General features: G+C 44.9%; 1 protein-coding gene across 1 annotated transcript in view; it reads left to right on the forward strand.

The window, feature by feature from the left end:
* The window catches only part of tnpo3 (transportin 3), a 101,077-nt gene that overhangs the window by 62,685 nt on the left and 14,198 nt on the right, over positions 1-24,194 (forward strand). The window contains exons 4-6 of the mRNA XM_034163468.1: positions 22,437-22,513; positions 22,608-22,668; positions 22,759-22,899. Of these exons, the coding sequence (XP_034019359.1) occupies positions 22,437-22,513; positions 22,608-22,668; positions 22,759-22,899 (279 nt within the window). The remainder of the gene's footprint in view (positions 1-22,436; positions 22,514-22,607; positions 22,669-22,758; positions 22,900-24,194) is intronic.

Raw genomic sequence — 24,194 nt, forward strand, 5'->3', positions numbered from 1 at the left:
TCCCCAACATGTCTGTTGGAAAGTTTTAGTTGGTGCGTACTGGACCCTGATATGGGTTAAGGTCCAGGGCGTACTACCATAGTAGTACAGGATAGCTAGAACTACAGCAATGCCGACTAATAATGCCATAATCCTGGCCATCCAACTCCAACATTGGAGGCACGTTTTCTTCCACAGCTGGCTTTGTTGCTGCTGCTTTCTTCCAACATTTTCGTAGTAGAATTCACTTGGTACTGGTGGCAGCGGCTCCAGCTTTTGGGGTCGTTGCAGCAGTGGCATTTCTATGCCAAGCTCCTCTTCTCTTGGTCTTTCGTTGATTCTTTGAGGTTGCGTTGTGATCACGCTGCCTTCCCGTGGTTCTTCCATCTCGGAGATAGATGATCTTAGATGCTGTTGTTTGTCTCGTGCTCCCAACAGAGACGCTTGATGCTCGTTGCTGAAGAAGAGTGACTAACAAAGGAGATGGCCATGGGAGTCTAATATCTAGTCCTCGCCACGCCCATTTCCAAGTGACGACTGTCACCTCCTTCATTTCAGGCGGTGGTCCCTGGGGTGTGTAGAAACACTGTGAAGATGCAGGATTCAATTCTCTACGTAGGTGCAAGATATCCTCACTGTAGACATACTGCGCCATCACAGAGTACAGAGGAGTCGATCTCCGGAATAGTCCTCTTCCCGACTTTATGCTAAGTCGTATCAGTATAGCCTTTGGGGGTTGCCAAAGCCCCACTAGTACTCTGGTTCGCCATCCACTTCTAATAGGTGGGAGACTTCCGCCTTTTTCGATGTCAAGTTTACTGTACTGTCGTGCATATTGGCAAAGTTTGGTTCTCAATCAAATAAAAAGCTGAACGTGCCTCTTGTAGTTGAAGTCTTTTAAACATATAGGGACTACTGGTCCAGATCTGGAAAGATCCAAGCCAAATATCCACATACACTCCCTGTAATGGATCAACGTAATTAGGTCCCCACCTTATTTTAAACCTGTAGCCCCTTTTCTGTACATGCACTATGTTCAAGATGCAGGGGTATGAGTCTGGACACCGCGGAATTGGGTAAAACTTCCATCCGACCCCAGGACAACACCAGTGTTGTCCAACCTTGTTGACGATAGCTTCCAGAGGAGTGTATATTCCAGGCTCTGCAAGGTCAGCAGTCCTTTTATATGACTCATTATCTACAAAGTATCCTCCTGTTCCCAGCAACCATCCTTTCTCTTTGTAATCCTTTTGTGGCCAGTTTAAACATATTTTCTTGTAGGGTAATTCCAAGTATGGTGTAAGTCCTCCACGCCCGGATCATAGACTATTTACATTATTTTCATCCAGTTTGAAGGTCCGCAGCATGATTCAGAGTGAGTTGTCACTCCACCATCGGTCTCCTTCTCTTTCTGCCAAGATGCACCAGCATAGGGAATAGTCGTTGTCTCTTAAAGAGATGAGTGTAGATGGGAGATGGGTGCTTAAGTTCTGAATCCATTCCTTTCCACGCCCACTTCCACATCGTAACAATTATCCTGTCAGGTTTAGGGAGGGGTCCCTCAGGGATCCTCTGTACCTGATGTGGGGGTACATAGTTCCATAGATCTTGCCAATGCTGCCAAAACTGGTTTCCAGAATACCTGGTTTGTGATAAGGGGGCCAGAGCAGGCGACATTGAAGGAAATTTGAAACTGCTGGCTAAGGCTAAGCGTAAATTTGGTAAGATTGTAATTCACGTCGGCAGTAATGACACCCGGTTACGCCAATCGGAGGTCACTAAAATTAACATTGAATCGGTGTGTAACTTTGCAAAAACAATGTCGGACTCTGTAGTTTTCTCTGGGCCCCTCCCCAATCGGGCCGGGAGTGACATGTTTAGCCGCATGTTCTCCTTGAATTGCTGGCTGTCTGAGTGGTGTCCAAAAAATGAGGTGGGCTTCATAGATAATTGGCAAAGCTTCTGGGGAAAACCTGGTCTTGTTAGGAGAGACGGCATCCATCCCACTTTGGATGGAGCAGCTCTCATTTCTAGAAATCTGGCCAATTTTCTTAAATCCTCCAAACCGTGACTATCCAGGTTTGGGACCAGGAAGCAGAGTTGTAGTCTTACACACCTCTCTGCAGCTTCTCTCCCCCTGCCATCCCCTTATTACCCCATCCCCGTAGAGACGGTGCCTGCTCCCAGACCACCAATAACCAGCAAAAATCTATTTAAGCATAAAAATTCAAAAAGAAAAAATAATATAGCACCTTCAACTGCACCACAGACTAAAACAGTTAAATGTGGTCTATTAAACATTAGGTCTCTCTCTTCTAAGTCCCTGTTAGTAAATGATATAATAATTGATCAACATATTGATTTATTCTGCCTTACAGAAACCTGGTTACAGCAGGATGAATATGTTAGTTTAAATGAGTCAACACCCCCGAGTCACACTGCCAGAATGCTCGTAGCATGGGCTGAGGCGAAGGATTAGCAGCAATCTTCCATTCCAGCTTATTAATTAATCAAAAACCCAGACAGAGCTTTAATTCATTTGAAAGCTTGACTCTTAGTCTTGTCCATCCAAATTGGAAGTCCCAAAAACCAGTTTTATTTGTTGTTATCTATCATCCTCCTGGTCGTTACTGTGAGTTTCTCTGTGAATTTTCAGACCTTTTGTCTGACTTAGTGCTTAGCTCAGATAAGATAATTATAGTGGGCGATTTTAACATCCACACAGATGCTGAGAATGACAGCCTCAACACTGCATTTAATCTGTTATTAGTCTCAATTGGCTTTGCTCAAAATGTAAATGAGTCCACCCACCACTTTAATCATATCTTAGATCTTGTTCTGACTTATGGTATGGAAATTGAAGACTTAACAGTATTCCCTGAAAACCCCCTTCTGTCTGATCATTTCTTAATAACATTTACATTTACTCTGATGGACTACCCAGCAGTGGGGAATAAGTTTCATTACACTAGAAGTCTTTCAGAAAGCGCTGTAACTAGGTTTAAGGATATGATTCCTTCTTTATGGTCTCTAATGCCATATACCAACACAGTGCAGAGTAGCTACCTAAACTCTGTAAGTGAGATAGAGTATCTTGTCAATAGTTTTACATCCTCATTGAAGACAACTTTGGATGCTGTAGCTCCTCTGAAAAAGAGAGCTTTAAATCAGAAGTGCCTGACTCCGTGGTATAACTCACAAACTCGCAGCTTAAAGCAGATAACCCGTAAGTTGGAGAGGAAATGACATCTCACTAATTTAGAAGATCTTCACTTAGCCTGGAAAAAGAGTCTGTTGCTGTATAAAAAAAAGCCCTCCGTAAAGCTAGGACATCTTACTACTCATCACTAATTGAAGAAAATAATAACAACCCCAGGTTTCTTTTCAGCACTGTAGCCAGGCTGACAGAGTCAGAGCTCTATTGAGCCGAGTATTCCTTTAACTTTAACTAGTAATGACTTCATGACTTTCTTTGCTAATAAAATTTTAACTATTAGAGGAAAAAATTACTCATAACCATCCCAAAGACGTATCGTTATCTTTGGCTGCTTTCAGTGATGCCGATATTTGGTTAGACTCTTTCTCTCAGATTGTTCTGTCTGAGTTATTTTCATTAGTTACTTCATCCAAACCATCAACATGTCTATTAGACCCCATTCCTACCAGGCTGCTCAAGGAAGCCCTACCATTATTTAATGCTTTGATCTTAAATATGATCAATCTATCTTTATTAGTTGGCTATGTACCACAGGCTTTTAAGGTGGCAGTAATTAAACCATTACTTAAAAAGCCATCACTTGACCCAGCTATCTTAGCTAATTATAGGCCAATCTCCAACCTTCCTTTTCTCTCAAAAATTCTTGAAAGGGTAGTTGTAAAACAGCTAACTGATCATCTGCAGAGGAATGGTCTATTTGAAGAGTTTCAGTCAGGTTTTAGAATTCATCATAGTACAGAAACAGCATTAGTGAAGGTTACAAATGATCTTCTTATGGCCTCAGACAGTGGACTCATCTCTGTGCTTGTTCTGTTAGACCTCAGTGCTGCTTTTGATACTGTTGACCATAAAATTTTATTACAGAGATTAGAGCATGCCATAGGTATTAAAGGCACTGCGCTGCGGTGGTTTGAATCATATTTATCTAATAGATTACAATTTCTTCATGTAAATGGGGAATCTTCTTCACAGACTAAGGTTAATTATGGAGTTCCACAAGGTTCTGTGCTAGGACCAATTTTATTCACTCTATACATGCTTCCCTTAGGCAGTATTATTAGACGGCATTGCTTAAATTTTCATTGTTACGCAGATGATACCCAGCTTTATCTATCCATGAAGCCAGAGGACACACACCAATTAGCTAAACTGCAGGATTGTCTTAGACATAAAGACATGGATGACCTCTAATTTCCTGCTTTTAAATTCAGATAAAACTGAAGTTATTGTACTTGGCCCCACAAATCTTAGAAACATGGTGTCTAACCAGATCCTTACTCTGGATGGCATTACCCTGACCTCTAGTAATACTGTGAGAAATCTTGGAGTCATTTTTGATCAGGATATGTCATTCAAAGCGCATATTAAACAAATATGTAGGACTGCTTTTTTGCATTTACGCAATATCTCTAAAATTAGAAAGGTCTTGTCTCAGAGTGATGCTGAAAAACTAATTCATGCATTTATTTCCTCTAGGCTGGACTATTGTAATTCATTATTATAAGGTTGTCCTAAAAGTTCCCTGAAAAGCCTTCAGTTAATTCAAAATGATGCAGCTAGAGTACTAACGGGGACTAGAAGGAGAGAGCATATCTCTCCCATATTGGCCTCTCTTCATTGGCTTCCTGTTAATTCTAGAATAGAATTTAAAATTCTTCTTCTTACTTATAAGGTTTTGAATAATCAGGTCCCTTCTTATCTTAGGGACCTCATAGTACCATATCACCCCAATGGAGCACTTCGCTCTCAGACTGCAGGCTTACTTGTAGTTCCTAGGGTTTGTAAGAGTAGAATGGGAGGCAGAGCCTTCAGCTTTCAGGCTCCTCTCCTTTGGAACCAGCTCCCAATTCAGATCAGGGAGACAGACACCCTCTCTACTTTTAAGATTAGGCTTAAAACTTTCCTTTTTGCTAAAGCTTATAGTTAGGGCTGGATCAGGTGACCCTGACCCATCCCTTAGTTATGCTGCTATAGACGTAGACTGCTGGGGGGTTCCCATGATGCAGTGAGTGTTTCTTTCTCTTTTTGCTCTGTATGCACCACTCTGCATTTAATCATTAGTGATTGATCTCTGCTCCCCTCCACAGCATGTCTTTTTCCTGGTTCTCTCCCTCAGCCCCAACCAGTCCCAGCAGAAGACTGCCCCTCCCTGAGCCTGGTTCTGCTGGAGGTTTCTTCCTGTTAAAAGGGAGTTTTTCCTTCCCACTGTCGCCAAGTGCTTGCTCACAGGGGGTCGTTTTGACCGTTGGGGTTTTTACGTAATTATTGTATGGCCTTGCCTTACAATATAAAGCGCCTTGGGGCAACTGTTTGTTGTGATTTGGCACTATATAAATAAAATTGATTGATTGATTGATTGATTGATAAGGCTAGATAAAGGGGAACTATAGGCTTCTCTTCTTGATCCTTAGGCTCAATTTGAAGCTGAATCTTCCTTGCTTGACAACAGTTCCAGACTCCTTTTTTGTACAGGTAGAAGAAGTCTTGATTTACAAAAATTGTTGGTATGGTTGGGGGTAGGCAGCTCACACAGGCCCGAGGTTGATCGATAACTCTCAAATTTAATGTTTGGTTATCTAAAACGTGATATCTTGGGTCTTGCAGTCGTCTGTACATTTGACGTCGCATGTTGGGGCTTGTCGTCCAGATCAAGCACTGGTTAAGGTATATTTCAACATAGACTCCTTGCAGTGGCTCAACGTAATTAATCCCCCATCTCAATGTGAATCTCAGGTCTTTGAGTTGTAGGTAAACCACATTTAATATCCAAGGGTAGGTGTCTGGACATCTTGGAACCGATTGGGGTATTCTTCGGCGTCCTATTATGTACCAATGCCGCAGACTTTCCTCGCTAAGCACTCGTTCAGCAAGTAATTTTTGTCCTGCTGTCTCTGTTAAGTCGGCATCTCTTTTGTATTCATAATTTGAGACATAATATCTGTTAGATGCTAGTTCCCAATCTTCTTCATCAAAATCTTTTTCTGGCCAATTTAAGTATAGTTTCTCAGCACCAAGGCCACATTGTATATAGGGTCCAAGTCTTCCTCGATTATTAATAATGGGTACTCTATTTACATCTGGTCCTTCCGACATTTTGCAAACAGCCGCTTCTTTTTACTTCTTCCTTATCCCGCGGGAAATGGAGGGAAACATCCAGCGATTCTGAGGCTTTCCTGATCTTTCCTCACCTTGAGTCGGTTGGTGTAACGACTGCTGCTGTTCCTCCAGGAGGTCAACATGTGCCCCGACAGAGTAAACCCCCGCATAGGGGACCAACACCATCAGCACTGTGAGCCGCACCTTAATTGTTTGTTCCGGCCTACTAGGAGTGTCCGCTCTGCTAGCCACTCCCCCCAAAGATTGTATCCTCCTCTTTCTCACCCATTCTTCAGGTGTCACGCAGTACTCGGCTGACTTCTTCTTCGGCTTTGCTGCTTTATTTCCCCAGGCGTCTAATCCAGTGGTAAAATAATACAGGAGGGTTTCTCTGCCCCCTTTTTCTTGTAGCACCTCTTCTGCATCTTCCAGTAGAACCTCTGGATTTTTTAGAACTTCTTCTATCAATTTGGCCCAAGGTGTCAATTCCCAAGGGCCGATCCATCCTTCTTCTTGGGCTTTTTGCTGTTGATCATCTGTCAGTCCTCCCATCATGTCTGTATATCCGGGTCGCTCCGGATCTCTATACACTCTGAACACCAGTGGAATTTGCATTGTGTCTGTTGGAGGGTCATAAGTTTGCCCATACTCTGAATCATGGGACCAACTTTGATGTATAGCTTTATGCAGCAAAGACGGCTTTCGCTCACCACCTCCTGCAGCCTGGTCACTTCCTCCTGCTCTAGTTGTTTCCAACATCAAATAGACACTTGGTGCCGTTGGACTCACGTCACCGCTGCCTTGATTCCCTTCAGCTTGATCAAGCGCAACTGTTGTTGCAGGATTAGCCCAACAGGCTTCATCGGTGTGAAAGGTCCTCAGGGGGTCCAAAAACCTTCTCACTTGCCATCCTTCTGCTCTTGCCACATGCAGTAGTCTTCCCATATGAGTTCTTGCTTTACACACCAGGCAGTACTCGATCGCATGTCCATTGTAATAGCATGAGCACACCTGCATATCCACATTGTCTCCACGTATGTCCCACTGGGTGTAAAAGACCATTCTTGGCAACTGGGTTAGTCGGCATAACCCACATACAAGTGCATCCAAAACCTTCACCGGCTTGTGAAGTATTTGCTTGAACTCATGTTTTGCCCCACTTGGAATTGGGGGTTTTCTAATCCCAGGTCCCGACCATTGGACCGTCAACATGTGCCCCGACAGAGTAAACCCCCGCATAGGGGACCAACACCATCAGCACTGTGAGCCGCACCTTAATTGTTTGTTCCGGCCTACTAGGAGTGTCCGCTCTGCTAGCCACTCCCCCCAAAGATTGTATCCTCCTCTTTCTCACCCATTCTTCAGGTGTCACGCAGTACTCGGCTGACTTCTTCTTCGGCTTTGCTGCTTTATTTCCCCAGGCGTCTAATCCAGTGGTAAAATAATACAGGAGGGTTTCTCTGCCCCCTTTTTCTTGTAGCACCTCTTCTGCATCTTCCAGTAGAACCTCTGGATTTTTTAGAACTTCTTCTATCAATTTGGCCCAAGGTGTCAATTCCCAAGGGCCGATCCATCCTTCTTCTTGGGCTTTTTGCTGTTGATCATCTGTCAGTCCTCCCATCATGTCTGTATATCCGGGTCGCTCCGGATCTCTATACACTCTGAACACCAGTGGAATTTGCATTGTGTCTGTTGGAGGGTCATAAGTTTGCCCATACTCTGAATCATGGGACCAACTTTGATGTATAGCTTTATGCAGCAAAGACGGCTTTCGCTCACCACCTCCTGCAGCCTGGTCACTTCCTCCTGCTCTAGTTGTTTCCAACATCAAATAGACACTTGGTGCCGTTGGACTCACGTCACCGCTGCCTTGATTCCCTTCAGCTTGATCAAGCGCAACTGTTGTTGCAGGATTAGCCCAACAGGCTTCATCGGTGTGAAAGGTCCTCAGGGGGTCCAAAAACCTTCTCACTTGCCATCCTTCTGCTCTTGCCACATGCAGTAGTCTTCCCATATGAGTTCTTGCTTTACACACCAGGCAGTACTCGATCGCATGTCCATTGTAATAGCATGAGCACACCTGCATATCCACATTGTCTCCACGTATGTCCCACTGGGTGTAAAAGACCATTCTTGGCAACTGGGTTAGTCGGCATAACCCACATACAAGTGCATCCAAAACCTTCACCGGCTTGTGAAGTATTTGCTTGAACTCATGTTTTGCCCCACTTGGAATTGGGGGTTTTCTAATCCCAGGTCCCGACCATTGGACCGTCAGCGGTACTTCTTCGCGGCAAATCACACAGTGATTCTCAACTTTTTTCCATTGTAATATCTCCTTTTCACTGGATAAAAATCCTTTCTTTGCATGATAGTTTCCTCAGGGCTCTGCCTGCCCAGAGGTCAGTTCTTGTTCTTCTTAAGGCAACCACCCCATTGACAGTGGCCACTCTGATGAAGGGTGGAAGATCTGGGGTGTTTTTGGCCATGTTTAGCTCCTGGTTTCGTCTAGTTAGGAGTTGGCTTCAGCTGCTCCACTCCTTGGATTCCCTCCTTCTTTAATTCTACTGTGTTGCTGTCCAGTATCTTCACTACTGTATCTGTGGTCTCATACTTAGGTTTAACAGCAGTGTTGGTTAGGTGATCTCGAGCTCTCACCCACACCTTCTGCCCAACCTTAAATGGGATCTTTGGTTCTCTGTCCCTTTTAGTCTGACTCCGCCCCACTTCCAGTGTCGAAAATGGGCGTTGGTTTAGTTTTTGCGAAGGGGTGGGCCTGCCGGCACGATGGCGGTCATTCAGGGCCTGTCCAATTTCCAGGGCCTTAGTACTCCATTCCCTCGTGTTAGCATTTTTCCCAATCCAGTTTTTCACCAGTCCAATAGCCCTTTCCACAACTCCATTTGCTTGAGGGGTGTATGGGGGCGAGTAAATTCTCATTACTCCATTTTCCTGGCACCACTGGTCGACCTGAGCATTACGGAAATGTGTCCCATTGTCCGTTCTCAGCTCCCTAGGTATTGTTATATGGCTGGGGGGGCCGGGCTGCCGGTTTGTTTCTGTTTTTTGGTTTTCCTCCCAGGTGGCGTGCGTTTGGGACTGAGTGGCTGTGTTGCTGAGGCTGTCAGGACCTCACCCTGATCACCTGCGACTCGTCAGGACTCACAGCTGTAGTGCATCTGGATGGATTGGAACATGTTGGCATTTAAGACTGGAGTGCACAGTGTGTATTTGCCAGAGACTCGACCTTGTGACCAGACGGGTGAGATCGTCGTCTCGGGAGCCATCTCATCAGCAGCGGATGCTGAGAACGTCCAGGTTTGATGCACAGTCTGTGAAAGAGGAGGGGGTGAGGTCTCACGCTCGTCAGCACACTTCCTGAGGTACGTTAGATTTTGTGACTAACAGTTATACAGTCAGTAAATGTGGTGTCCCTCACACCTTATTGTATTGAGCTGTTTGTTAGTCATGTATCAGCTTCCACTGCAGTGGAGTTTTGTGAACGGGAGGTTCCATGCCTGCAGGTTGGGAAGCTGATCAGTAATCAAGCCAGGAAGTGTTTGCTGTTTGTACACCTTTAAGTGTTCTGTGTGTAGAGTGTGGACTCACATAATGGTTCCTTCTTTCACAGACTCGGTTGTTGCGGCCACCTGGGGGGTGTCGGCGGGGTCCTTGGGTCCGAAACAGCTTCTGGCTCCGGACCGTTAGCGCTGCTGGGAGCGCACCACGCCAGGCCGCACCTTTTTGTTATATTATCACTGTTATGTATTAAATTCAGTTAGCCTTTGAACCGTGCTCTGCTTATTTCATACTGGGTCCTTCAAACGCTGGTCGGTTCTCCGAGCTGCGTCCGACACATAACAGGTATCCCCAGATTTGAACACACTTGGTCCAGCATGCTGATCACACTGCTGCCGTTGGCTTTTCTCACAGGCTTAACAGTCACATAGCCCGACATAGAGTCCACAAGCACCAACAGATAATTTTCGCCTTTCTTACCGGTCACCCCCATGGGCCCGGCAACATCCATGCATACTGATCCCCATGGAACAGTACTCTTTATGGTGAAACCATCCACCCTTTGTCCTCGTCGTCCTGCATTGTATCGACCACATACTTAACAGTCTTTGAGGACTCGGCAGACTTGGTTTCTCGGAATCCAAAGTTGCAGCTTCTCCAGCTCCTTCCGTGTGTGAATGGTGCCTGCATGGCCAAGCGCTTCATGTACGGCCAGCACCACTTCTTTCACGGACTCTTTTGGAACTACCCTTCCCTTGGGTGTCTGTTCCCACTTCTCGATCCCGACAACGACGACTTTTCTCAGCTGCATATAGCGGTCCACTTCTTCGTTCCCACTCCAATGTGCTCCTTCTTTTACATGGGCCTTCCAATGTACCACATCTAAGTCCATTGTTAGCCTCATCTCGGCTATTTTCCTCCACAAATCCATATGAGCTACAGGCTTCCCCTTAACTCCCCAAATGGATAAGTCCTCTTTCAGGGCTTGTGCGCAGTAATGACTGTCTGTAACCACTTTAGCCCTTTTTACTCTCCTCTTGTTTAACTCCAAGAGTCCTTCCAGTATTGCTGTAACTTCTCCGGCTTGGGCACTCCCTGGCGTTTGACCTTTTTGACGATATTTCTCCTTATCTTGATACTTCAGAATATAGCCCCAATAAGCTATATTGTCTGTACCCTTCTTTGACCCATCGGTATACATAGTCCAGTCGTATGGCTCCATAGGGAGTTGCCTCTCCTTCGGCAACTTTTTTGTCGCCGACTGTTTCGGCCCAATTTCCAGCTCAGGATCTAGCACGATGTCCTCCCACCTTCCCCATCTGGCATTGGTGGCTTTAGTACTCTCAATAGTTCCTTTTCTTAGGAACCGGTGGACTTGGCTTTGAGTGATAACTTTTATTCCCTGACCTTGTGCAAGTTCTTTTAACGCACTCCAATATCTAGCCAGGACTGCCAGTTCTTTTTCTTCCGGTGGATATTTTCTCTCAATCGAAGACAGAGTATAGCTCCACAAAGTTACTATACCCCCTCCTTCGTTGCTCACTTTTACCACAGAATCCTCTTCTTCACAGCTTATTTCGGCTAGCAGATGAGTAGTCAGACTACGCGGCTCCAACCTAACTGCGTCTTGAATGGCTTTCTTTAGCTTTTCCAAGCAATCCTGATCTGTAGCTGTCCAAATCCATTGCTTTTGCTCTTGTCCATTAGGTTTCTTCTTGAGATGAGCATAAAGGGGCTTTGCGTATCTCTGATAGTGTGGAACGTGATCTCTCACATAGTTACACAATCCCAATATTTTCTGTAGGTCATTTTCAGATTGCGGTGGTTTAATCTGACTCAATTTTTCTCGGTATATTTCTGAGAGTCCCAGGTCTGATGATACCTGGAATCCCAAATAGTTAACCTTGAATTGTCCAAACTGACATTTCTTCAGGTTGAGTTTTAATCCAGCTTCTGTGAGCTTCTGAATCACCTTTTGCAGCCACATTGTGTTCATTTTCATCATCATCTGCGATAAACACATCATCGATGTAGACTGTTACTCCCAGATCTTTTAATATTTCCATTACTGCTGCTTGGAACACATTTGGTGAATTTCTGTATCCCTGCGGGAGTCGTTGCCACACATAACTTTTCCCTTTATGTGTGAATGTTTTGCTAATCGCAGGGAAAAGAATCCATTTGCCAGATCAATGCATGATTTGTATCTCTTAATTTGGAGCGTTTTCAGTGCTCCTTGGGGATTTATCAAACTCGCTCTATTGGCTATTGTTCGTCGATTGAGAGCCTTGAAGTTGATTACTGGTCTCCAGCCTCCTCCTGCCGACTCTGGCTTCTTAACTGCTTGGATGGGGCTGTTAGTGATCAGATTCAATTCCACTCGAATGATCCCCAAAGCTTCCAATTCTTTTACTATTTTATCCATTTCCTCAACCGCTCCAGGGTTCAAGGGATATTGTCGCACCGGTGGATGTACTCCTCCTTCGATGACATGAATGTATTTAGCCCCCAAATCTCCACAATCATTTTTAAATCGTGCTACTTTAGCTTCGGAGATAATTTCCCTCAATTTTTCTTTTCCTGCTTCAGAGACAGCTGGTACATCCACTTCTTTGTACCAGCTTACCGGACTCTTTCCAATTGGAGTCATATCCATTCGTACAACTCTTGCCTGTAATTTTTTCACTCGTCGTCTTATTAGAGTTCGAAGCCTTTTGGGCCGATGCAATTCTCTCAAATCCTTGACTGTTATCAAATTAAAGGGGCCTTTTATCCAAACTACCCCTTTCCATATTCCAAATGGTCTTTTCTCCGTTGCCGCATTCGCATACTGGATCAGTAGGTATCCCTTGGTCTTGAGGCTTCTGCGGGTCATGGACACCTCTGCTCCCGTGTCCACCAGGTACGGTTCTCCATCCACATCAGTGTAGATATTGTCCCCCTCCCAGTAGGCATGGTCTAGCGTGACCCGCGCCTCCAAAGCCATTACTTCTTCTGCTCTCCAGCCACCGCTGAGGCTTGCCGGACTTCCTGGAGGGCTTTCCTTTGTTCTGGAGTTAATTTGTCATACTCCTCTTTAGGGAGATAGCCACCGATACGAGGTGCAGGTGTAGGTCGCAATTGTGGAGGTGGAGGTGGTGGACCTCTCGGCCGAGAGCTCCATTGTCCAACTGGAGGCCTTTGATTATTCCTCTGTGGTGTTTGATGCGGCTGAGGAAGTGGTGGTTTAGGCACTGAATTTCTTTTCTCCACTCCCACCGGTTTTTGTCCTGATCTCGGTGTGCTCTCCTTCTCTTTTCTTCATAGAACTGCTGCTCCAGATCCCAGCTCTTCACCACCGCGTCCATTTGTGGGACTGTAGTGCCGTCTATGGGCATTTTCACAAAGGTTATCTCCCCTCTTCTTCCCTTAGTGACCTCTCTCAGTGCCCTAACATAGCGTTGTGGCAAAATCGTCTGTTTTAGCCCATGCCAAACTTGAACTAATGTTTGACCTTTATCTAGTCCAGGCTTAGCCCGAGCAATATGGGAATCTTCATCATTGGGATCTTCCAACACTAACCTGACATAATGGTTTCGTGCTGGTTCACCCCGACTGATGGGTTGACTGGTAACTTGGGCCAGCCACATAGATTTACCATCTTCGCTGTTAGAAGCTCTGTCAATAAGGGACCACACTTCTTTCAAATAGTCCTTTAGGTCCTCATTTGGTTCTTTCTCTCTCACCAGCATCTTTAATTTCTTGAATTCCTGGAATTCCCTGCCGTCTGCTTGAATTTCAGCTTGAATTGCTGGCAGACTTTGCTCTCTAGATCCAGCAGGAAAGTCCTGATTTGGGAGGCTCGCTTGTAATCCTGACGATGGTGGAATTGTTTCTCCCTCATCATCCAGATTTTCTTCATTAATTTCTCTCAACACTTGCCGTGACCAGCGTAAAGCTGCTGTTTTTAGTTTTCTCAACATCATATCATGGGCAACGCCTAAATAGGCGACTCTGAAGTTATTTGTTAACTCTTTACAGGCAGTCAGTGTAGGATAGAAGGGCCACATTAGTATATTAGCCCACTCTCCAACAGTTGCTGTTACCTCGAGAGTTTTCTTTTCATCTTGTCGCTCAATCCACTCTTCTGGGATGTCATACCCAGTTTGCCCAACTTCTGGAGCATAGGTTTGTCGCTTATCTCGGGTCTCCACTGGTTTGACCCTGACATCTCTTGCAATTCTCTCTGATGCTACACGCACATTATACACCCCAACTTCTTTCTTTCGTCCTCTGTAGCGTCCAGTTCGTAGTTCTGGGCGTGAGACTTCTCTTTCCCCTACCACAGATAGCGGTTCGTCCTCTTCCGAGTCTTGTGGATTGATCTCCTCTTCAGACTCTCTTTCCTGGTCCTCATCCATATCAGATTCATGGGAAGGACGTGGGTCTTGTGGTTGTGGGTCCCTGTTTTGTTCTAACCTTCGGGGTGACCCGGTTGTTTCGGTATTTCCGACAGGTAGAGGAATGAATATAGGATCCTCTTCTCCATTATCCGGTGGAGGAGCCTGGAAAGGCTCTCTCATCCGAGATTGGGAGCTTGTGGGGTGTATGATAGTCTGGAGCCCACTTGTAACTCGTTTTAATGTTGGTCGTGGGGTTTTAATCCTTAATTGCTGCACTCCCACAGCATGAACTGATCTTTTATCACTTGTCGCCGTGGGGATGGACTGCATCACTAGCGGGGGACTAGTTGCCATTCCACTTGCTCCGACTGCACCCTTCCTTGGACCTGTTCTATTTGGTCCTAGGTTCACCGCTTCAAGTGCCCTTCTCACTCGATCTTGCTCCTGCTCATTGCTAGTGACCACCACAATTTCTCTCATTGATCCCCATGCTCCTGGTGTGCGCATGTGTAGGTTCACAGCTGCCATGGCAACCTTTTCTGCCTCTTCCCATGTCATATGTCCAGATCGTAATCCATCCACACATATCACCACCCGCCGATGCTGGTGTTCTTTGGCCAAATCAGTAGCTGTTCCCAGAGTTTTCAGCATTTTCTCTCCCTGGGTAGCTTTCAAAGGGCACATGTATGAGTGCATGATAAGCCATTCGTGGTGCACTTGTTATCACCATCGATCTTCCGTCCAGACCTCTTCCCTTTATATTCTTAAGCTCTTCTTGGTATTCTCTGCCTGCCCGCTCCTTGAGCTTTGCTCGGAATTTTCGGTTGGCAATTTTCAGTCTGGGATTTGTGAAGACAATGAGACTATCTCCATCTATATCCCAAGGACTGCCAAAATAATGATATGCCCGTCTTCCGTCTTGGGCCACCATTTTTTTAGTTCCTTCGGGCATAGGGTCCAATTCCTCCATGTAATCAGATTCAGTGTATACATGGTGGGTTTTTGCCTTAGATTTTCTAAAGATCTCCTGCGAACGCCCTTCCTCTTTAATATGGTAACTCGGTCCGGCAACACATTCTTCAGCTTTAAGCTGTCCCAAGCTTCTGGGCCTACATTCCGGCAATTGATGGAATATCTGTCCGGACACTCCCTGAAGGCTTCTTCGTCTTTTATCCTGCTCAACCAGGCATTCTGTCTGTTTTCTAACTGTTGAGGTTGTTCCTGTCACACTTCCTAGGGGCATATTTGGCCACTCTGGGTCAAAGCTTGTGCGGAGCTGGTCCGGGCTTTTATATTCTTGACCATTTCCCCCAGGATTAGGACCTCCCGGGGATATCGATTCATCTCCACTTCCCTCTGGCTTGTGTTCCTCATTACTTTGTTCGGATTCGGCCTGGGAGTCTATCTTGCCTTCGTCTTCATTATTGAGGATCTGACTTCCACTCATATCTTCCATTATAGGATATTGTTCCTTAAGCATTCTTCCTAACCCTTTTAGCCGTTCTGCCATGGACTTAAACTCAGCATATACGGATGCTGATTTTGCTTTAACATCAACCAGGACCGTCTCTACTCCCAACAACCCAGCTGTCATTTTTACTACGGAGTCATAACTTTTCTCAGGGCTTATTAAGGTAGTGATTTGTGCTCTTTTCCATTCTTCTCCGAGAAGTTTGCACCACCATTCAAGCCACTCTCTGGTCCCCATTTTGTCCTTTGGGACTGGTGGGCTCCCCAAAACGGCCAGGATCTGCCCCTCCTTATGCTTACCTGGATAATATATCCCTAATGTGTGTATAGTTTCTGCCATGTCTTCTTTGAAACATTCTTCATCAGTTTCCACACTTTGATCTATGACATATTTTTGAACTGTTTCTGCCCAAGTATCATATCCTCGTCCGTACAATACCACTCTGTGTGGCCGGAAATCCACTTCTCTCTTCTCTCTTGTAGATCACCATTTTGCACGGTATACTCTCATACCTGCTTTCTTGACGATTCGATCCAGCAGGCTCCCTCACCTGCTTCCCTTCCTCGTCATTTCGTGACGATCCAGCAGGCTATCCCCGTCTGCTTCTCGTCCCAGTCCAGACGATCCAGCAGTGACACGTCTGCTTCTCGTCCTTGATCCCAGCTCCCTGGGATACTTACTCCTGTTGTCTTTACTTCGTCCTTCTGGTGGTTGCCTCCAAATTTTCACACCTCTGGAGGACAGAAATGTTTCAAGCCGTTACTGGACCTATACAGGCCATCAGCCGACACTCTCCACAACACTGTCTCCTTTGGTGATCTATTCAGAGGCTTTCCACCTACCCAATGGCAAAGACTCTCCTTTGGCCAGGATTCTTCCTCGGACCCGACTACACTTTGTCAGGTCCCTGTTCGGGCGCCACGTGTCAGATCCCGCTTTTTAGATACACGGCACATGCTCACCCTCCGATGAGTGTGTTTGTGTAAAAACCAGCTCTCCGTCTCTGGGGTCCGACCTTCGTGTATTACCCGGCAGGGCTGCACAAAGGCTGTTCAAGCTGGTGGCGAGGAGATTCGTCTAGCTGCTCACTGCCTCCATCCGGACGTCCACCCCGCTGAAGCTGATCTCGCACCCCGGTCGAATAGCCTTCTCAGGAACCAGGATACGAACCGGCCACGCCCGTTAACGGCAGCTCTCCTCTTATGGATCAGGGCTCTTGGAATGTTGCTAGATTTTGAATTTAGTGACTCGTACAGCGAGTCCCCAGGATGCGTTATTTTCATTAAAAAACCAGACTAACCTTTTAGAGCCTTTTTGATGTTGTACACCCAATAAACTTTAACTTTTACACCTTAAGAAGCATCAGTAATCCAATGTCCGAGCCTTAACACTTTAACTGCATGCTTGTAAATTTATTGCAGGTTTTGCAAGTGCCAATAACATAATCAACATAGATTATATGGTGATAATTTCACAATAGTAATTCAAATATAATTAGAATAATGATTGGCAGAGATTTTTGTTTTTAATTCAATCATTCTGACTGATCTTACTTTGACTGGGACTGGATTGACTTCTTAACAATTTTTTCTAGGAGTGAGGGAAGGAGGTTTTTGAGGTTAGGGTCCCCAGCTCGATGAACTTGATTTCCTCTTCATCAGCTATTAATCGTTAGCTGACCATGATCCTTGTGTGATGTTGTAATCCTTCAGGAAGTTAATCCACATAAGAATTTATTCCGTCTTCAATCAACCAAAAGTTGATGTAATCCATTCTGGTATGCGGTGATGTTCCTTGAGAGAGAAATCGTTGGAACATTCCCCACTCAGACTTAAGGCCAGTGGTTATTCTCCATTGTTCTGCTACTCCGTGACTGGACGGCCTGAGTGGGAGTTGAAATCTCTCAAATGATCTTTTATGGCTCCAATCCTCTCACTCCACGATTCCAGTTGCTGCTCACAAGATGGTCAAGTCTTGTGATCTCCTCGTAGCAGGGGAGTAGTGGCAACAGCACCTCTCCCTGGAAGAATAACCCCGTTTTCTGGTGTTTCAACAGGTTATATATGTTCTTGACTCTTGTCGTCCTCAGATGATCTTGGTTACCATGGGGACACTGTTGACTCAAAACCTCCTCCCTTCTCCTTCCGCTTTACTGGAAATCCCCGCAGCCCCTACCAGTAACTTATTTCTCAAGTTCCTTTTTTCTGTTAACACTTCAGCTTTTCTGAGAATTCATTGTTTTAAATCATTTCTTTAGAATCACATCAATCATATTCAATCATTTCATTACAACTCTCTTTCACATAAAAACAATTCATATGATCATATACAAACATTTTCATTCCTTATTATTCATTTAATTTTTACCAACATCTTAATCATTTGATCAGTTGTTTAACATCAGCTTTTCTTGCCCTGCTTGCAACATCTTCTTCACTTCCTTTTTTCTCTGACTCTGCACTCTTTATGAAAAACAACTCATATAATCATTCATTTCACTTATTTGTAACATACTTTTTCTAATCAACTCTTAATTTTAACACATTAATACTTCATTTGATCATACTTGTCATGTTAGAATCATTCTTAGACATATTCCATCGTCTTCACCACCGAGTTCATTCCGTGGGCCTCCCCATTTGCAATGGAAAAGTCCTGTATGACCTCACTTACTCCTGGAAGGTACCAGAAACTGTGCAGTTTAATCCAACAGCATGTATATTAATTCAATGGCTCATATTATATTCCAAGATGAAAACAAGCTGAAAGCAAGCTTAAAGTCATCTTTCCTGACAGATACATGCCGTGTTTATCCGGAGGTTACAGAGGCATTCCATGAAATGTTGCAGATGGCTCAAGAGTTGCGTGATCTTTCCTTATCTCAGCTTGAGCATTTTGTTGTACTGATTTATGACAGAACGAGCGCAGAATCAGAATCAGAATTTCTTTATTGTCCCGTAAAGGGAAATTAATGTTGCAGCAGGAGCACACAAAGGACAAGGTACACAAAGATAACAATATCAACAGTGAAAATAAGACCCAATTAAAAGTCTAAAATCAAACATAATAAAGGAATAAACTTAATAATAATAAAAGTAACTAACTAAATAACTTTTATCACTAAACTTAGTAATAAAAGTAAAACTTAATAATAATAATAAAATAAACAATAAAAACAATACCCATACAATGTCAAATATTCAATCCAGAGTCCATGCAAAAAACAAAAGTATTGCAAAAATGCAATATGTGGATGTGCAAATAAGCAATAGTAGTGCAAAATAAACAACATCAAAGGCTAATTGCCATTGAGTAATAAAATTGCACTAGGGATAAACGAGACCTGAAATCTTTTAGTCCTCCTCATAGGAGCCCTAAAACGACGGCCTGAGGGCAGAAGCTCAAACTCTTTTTTCAGTGGATGATTAGAACAATCCAGAACAGCATTAGCCTTTCTCAGGACCTGTCTGTTATAAATGGACATTACCCCGGCCTGCTGACTACCTGAGATTTTTCCAGCAGTTTTGACAAGACTGCCAAGATGACTCTTATTTGAACAATTCAAATTTCCAAACCAAGCTACAATACAAAAAGTCAAGACTGATTCAGTAAAACTTCTATAAAAGAGTCATCATCTTAGAAGAAACCTGGAAGGTTCTCATCTTTCTCAAAAAGAACAATCTTTGCTGAACCTTTTTGGAGATAACATCAACATGAGGTTCAAAGCAAAGTTTATTATCAAGGACCACACCCAGATATTTATAGCTCTCCACCATCTCAACATCAACATTTTTAATAACAGTTGGTGATGGAAAACAGGTAGACTTCCTAAAATCAATAATCATATCTTTAGTTTTTGACACATTCAATTCCAGAAAAGACTCCTCACACCAAGAGACAAAGTCATCAAAGTCATGCACGCTCAGAAGTCAATGAGGCAAGAAAGCATCTTTTCACCCAGAGGTCAAGATCACTGGAAAACATCCCCCTGCACAAGATGCTTTGAGACAACCCATCAAAAGAGCAATGTACCAAGCTAACATATGGAACAGCTGGTCTGCTCTGTGTTGGTCTGATCCCATCAGATCTCAGAAGCTAAGCAAATCAAATCAAATCAATTTTATTTATATAGCGCCAAATCACAACAAACAGTCGCCCAAGGTGCTTGCAGTGCAGCATCTGGTTAGTACTTGGATGGCAGACCTCTTTAGAACACCAGTAGCTGTGTGTGTTTCTCCGGGTGAAACTGGAGTTGCTTCAGGAAAGGCATCCAGTGTAAAACTTGTGCCAGTTACCAGTGCGGATCTGGCTGTATCCGCTGTGGCGACCCCGTCCCGAGACGGGAGCAGCTGAAATGACAACATACACACACACACACACACCAAGCTAACGTATGGAATCTTGCCTTGGTTCCTCAACCACATTTGCCCAGTCCCTCAGACTGTGGATGGATTGACACTGATGTTTGTTGGTCGCCACTTTGGACGATCCTCTCTGAGGCATCACAGGCTTGGTATGAACTTGTGTACTGTGGTTGCAAAAAGGGCTGTGTTGGGCGCTGTGAATGTAAAAAGGTAGCATTAAGATGCACAGCACTTTGCACATGTTCTGGTGACTGCAGTGACTAAAACGTTCACTAGTTCTACTAGTTCGCCCGTATGACTGTTTGATGTGATATAAGCGAGTGTTTGATTTGGTAACTTGGAAGGATTGAAGTGGAGATCATAGAGAACGGTGTCCACCTTCACCCCCTATGTATATAAGAGTAGAACCACTAGTGAAATGGAGGATGAGGGGAGGGATAATTTGTGGCGCCACCGTGCATGAAGTGACGATGAGCTGGCGGGTTTATATCTCCTGGAAAATGGGAGACGGGTGAGTTGATGGCTGTCAATCATCCTACGCTCTCCTCTCAAATTATGTTTAGAAAACAACATTCATGATGACACACGTTGTGGACACACCAAGCTGTAAACCTTCTTATGAGTTCGAGTCTGATGTTTAGAAAACAACATTCATGATGACACACGTTGTGGACACACCAAGCTGTAAACCTTCTTATGAGTTCGAGTCTGATGTTTAGAAAACAACATTCATGATGACACATGAAACATGGAAATACACATTTTGTTCACATTTTCATCACATTTAGATCCTAAGACACATCAATGTCTAATTTCATACATAGAAATTTCATATCCTAGAGGTCAATGAGCTCTAGCTGACCCCAGGGGTCAAACTGCGAATGCCTCCTCATCTTAAATCAAAGCTTATGTCATCAAGAGCAAACCCTGAAAGTTTTGTGCTTCTTTCATTTTGTGCACAATTCTTATGATAATCAGAGCTTAAGAGCCCCACTAGTAGCACAACAGAAACAGACAAACCAAAACACAGAGGCAGTCGTCCCCCACATCAGATCAGGTAGGACAGACGGTTCACAGACTCGATGACAGCTGTGCAGCTGTATAATACGCTACATCTGCTGTCTTGGCCAGGTCACTCTTGGAAAAGAGATGTCAATCTCAATGAGTTTTTTTACCTGGGTAAATAAAGGAAATGAATGAATGAATGTGGCCGAGGACCACTTGAGGGAGCTAAGACAAAGAAACAGGCAAGCTCCACTCCTGTGCAGCTTCCATGGTCCATAATCCATTAACCAGCCGGAGAAGTAAGTCAGTCCGCATCCACCATGACCTGAACGATAGGTAGAATATCTTGTATGGGCAGAGGTTTCCCTGGATGTGTGCCAACCAAACCCTCCTCATAACCACCTGGTTTGCTCCAGAGCCAGCTTACCTTCAGGCTCTGCTACTCGGCAGACTAGGCGAAGCTCCAGGGTCCTATGGCTCTGGAGCTGCGTTCCTCCAGGAAGGTGAAGGTGTGGTTCTCCTGGCATTGCAAACAGTCTTTGTTTTGATTCTGGGAGAAGGGTGTCTTCCGTGTGTACCGGAATAATGTGCGTCTTGTCCCGATCTGTAAAGGAGTGATTATAACAAGCCTGTGTACAGATACTGAGTGATGTGCAGAGCAGAGACAAAAGTTCTTAGCGTGGATTTTTTTTTCCTTCTGTGGAAAACTGGTGTTCCTCTGGGATGTATTCTGGATTCTACACTGTTCAATACTTGCATGGGCTGGGTTTTTGATCAGGTTGTGTCGGACATTTTTATTGGTTCACTTTGTGATCAGGAGCTGATGAAGGTGGCCGCGTGCCCCTGGGCTGCTTTTCTGTGGGCCCTTAAACCCTGTTATAATCACAGGATGTAGATAAATCGCAGCACTCTGTTCCTTAATGACGGAGGCTGCTTTAGTCGCCGTGGGAGCCCTGTGAAGCTGCCAGCTAATACATCTGATTTTGTTCTGTGTGCCACTCTCACGCCTGCCATGCCCTGAACAATTCTTGCACTTCCATGTTCCAGCTGCTTGTCACGTTTTTTTCTGTGTGCTTCAGTGAACGTCACACAACACAAAAGCCGAAGCAAAGATCAGAACGTGCTCTAATCTTCAAAGGATGCTTCGATGCTTTGAATCAACACAAATTAAGCAGATTGTGAACATTCTGCTGGTGGAGCACTCGCAGCACTTACAGCCCCACTGGGGGTGTGTGTGTGTGTGTGTGTGTGTGTGTGTGTGTGTATTGCAGATGAAGTATGACATGAAGGGACTGAAGTTCAGAATCACAGAGGCTGGTCTGGCCAGGAAGTCAGTAAATGTGAAATGAGGTTGAAGTAAAATCAAAGCTTACAGATGGTCCTGTCTGTCTGTCTGGTTGTAGCTGCTGGTGGACGAACCGTCCGGTGGGAAGGCGGCTGATCCCACAGTGTGGCTCGACAGACTGGCTGTCATTTTCCGGTAAGAATAAATCTGTTGGTTTATACACGATAACATTTGAGAGCATGATTGTGAGCTTTTTATATATATTTATATTTGTTGTTTTTTTGTGAAGGCACACGAACCCGGAGGTGGAGAACGGACAAACACACCCCTGTCAGAAAGTCATCCAGGAAGTAAGCAGGTTTACTCAGGATATGTTGTTTGACATTTACCCATAGTAACTAGTTTATTCCTCATTAACTCCTTCCGTACGCGTTTTGCAGATTTGGCCTGTCCTCTCACAGACTTTGAATACGCACCAGGCTGATAACCGAATTGTGGAGCGTTGCTGCCGCTGCCTTCGATTTGCTGTGCGATGTGTCGGTAAAGGATCTGCGTCACTGCTGCAGCCGCTGGTTACTCAGGTCAGTGTCTCCATGATGGTGCCTGTACCATGGTAACGCAGGAGAAATAACAGCATGCACGTTGCCATGCTCCTCCCCATGCAGCCAAAAGTCAGCAGGACCTGAACAAATTTTCCCATCTACTCAAGTGAGACAGAAATGCACTCATTTTCAACCACTTAGTCCAATCAAGGGTCGCAGGGGGCTGGAGCCTATCCCAGCAGTCATAGAGCGCGAGGCGGGTTTCACCCAGGACAGGACGCCAGTCTGTCACAGGGCCACAAACAGACAAACAAACACATTCACTCGCACACCTACGGACAATTTAAAGATTCCAGTCCACCTAACCCGCATGTCTTTGGATGTGGGAGGAAGCCGGAACACCCGGAGGAAACCCACACCAACATGGGGAAAACATGCAAACTCCACACAGAAAGGCCACAGGCGGGAATTGAACCCATGACCTTCTCTCTGTGAAGCAACAGTGCTAACCACTAAGGCACCATGCTGCCCAAGACAGAAATAAATATCAAGCTATCCTGTTTTACTCAGCACTCTAAATGCTACTGTGTGTGCACAAGATAAAACCTTTTCCCACACTTGATGACTTTGTGCACATTAATAGTTGCCAGTGGTAAATGCTCATAAAACGTGTTTTTATTTAACCAGGTTAGTCCTTTTGAGATCGAGACGTCTTTTGCAAGGGAGACCTGGACAATTATAAAGTTTCCAGTCCACCTCACCTGCATGTCTTTGGATGAGGGAGGAAGCCGGAGAAACCCACACAGACATGGGGAGAAATAAATGGACTGCATTTATATCGCGCTTTTCCATCTGCATCAGACGCTCCAAAGCGCTTTACGACAATTATGCCTCACATTCACACCGATGTCAGGCTGCTGCCATCCAGGGTGCCCACTACACACCGGGAGCAACTAAGGGATTAAGGACCTTGCCCAAGGGCCCTTAGTGATTTTCCAGTCAGGCTGGGATTTGAACTGAGGATCCTCTGGTCTCAAGCCCAACACTAAACCACTAGACCATCGCCTCCCCAAAAGAGAACATGCAAACTCCACACAGAAAGGCCACAAGTGGGAACCGAACCCATGACCTTCTGCTGTGAGGCAGCAGTGCTAACCACTAATCCACCATGCTGCCCAAATAATAATAAATAAAAAATTCATCATGTAGCTCCGTCTGTGCACACCTCGTCCCAGCTTATCTCAGAAGTTAAGCAGAATAGGTCTGGATTAGGACTTGTCTGGAAAAACCTTTAGGAACGCCGGGAGAACCAAGCTTCTGCTGTGAGAGTGGCA

The sequence above is a fragment of the Thalassophryne amazonica genome, chromosome 22, assembly GCF_902500255.1.
Source record: "Thalassophryne amazonica chromosome 22, fThaAma1.1, whole genome shotgun sequence".
Taxonomy (NCBI): domain Eukaryota; kingdom Metazoa; phylum Chordata; class Actinopteri; order Batrachoidiformes; family Batrachoididae; genus Thalassophryne; species Thalassophryne amazonica.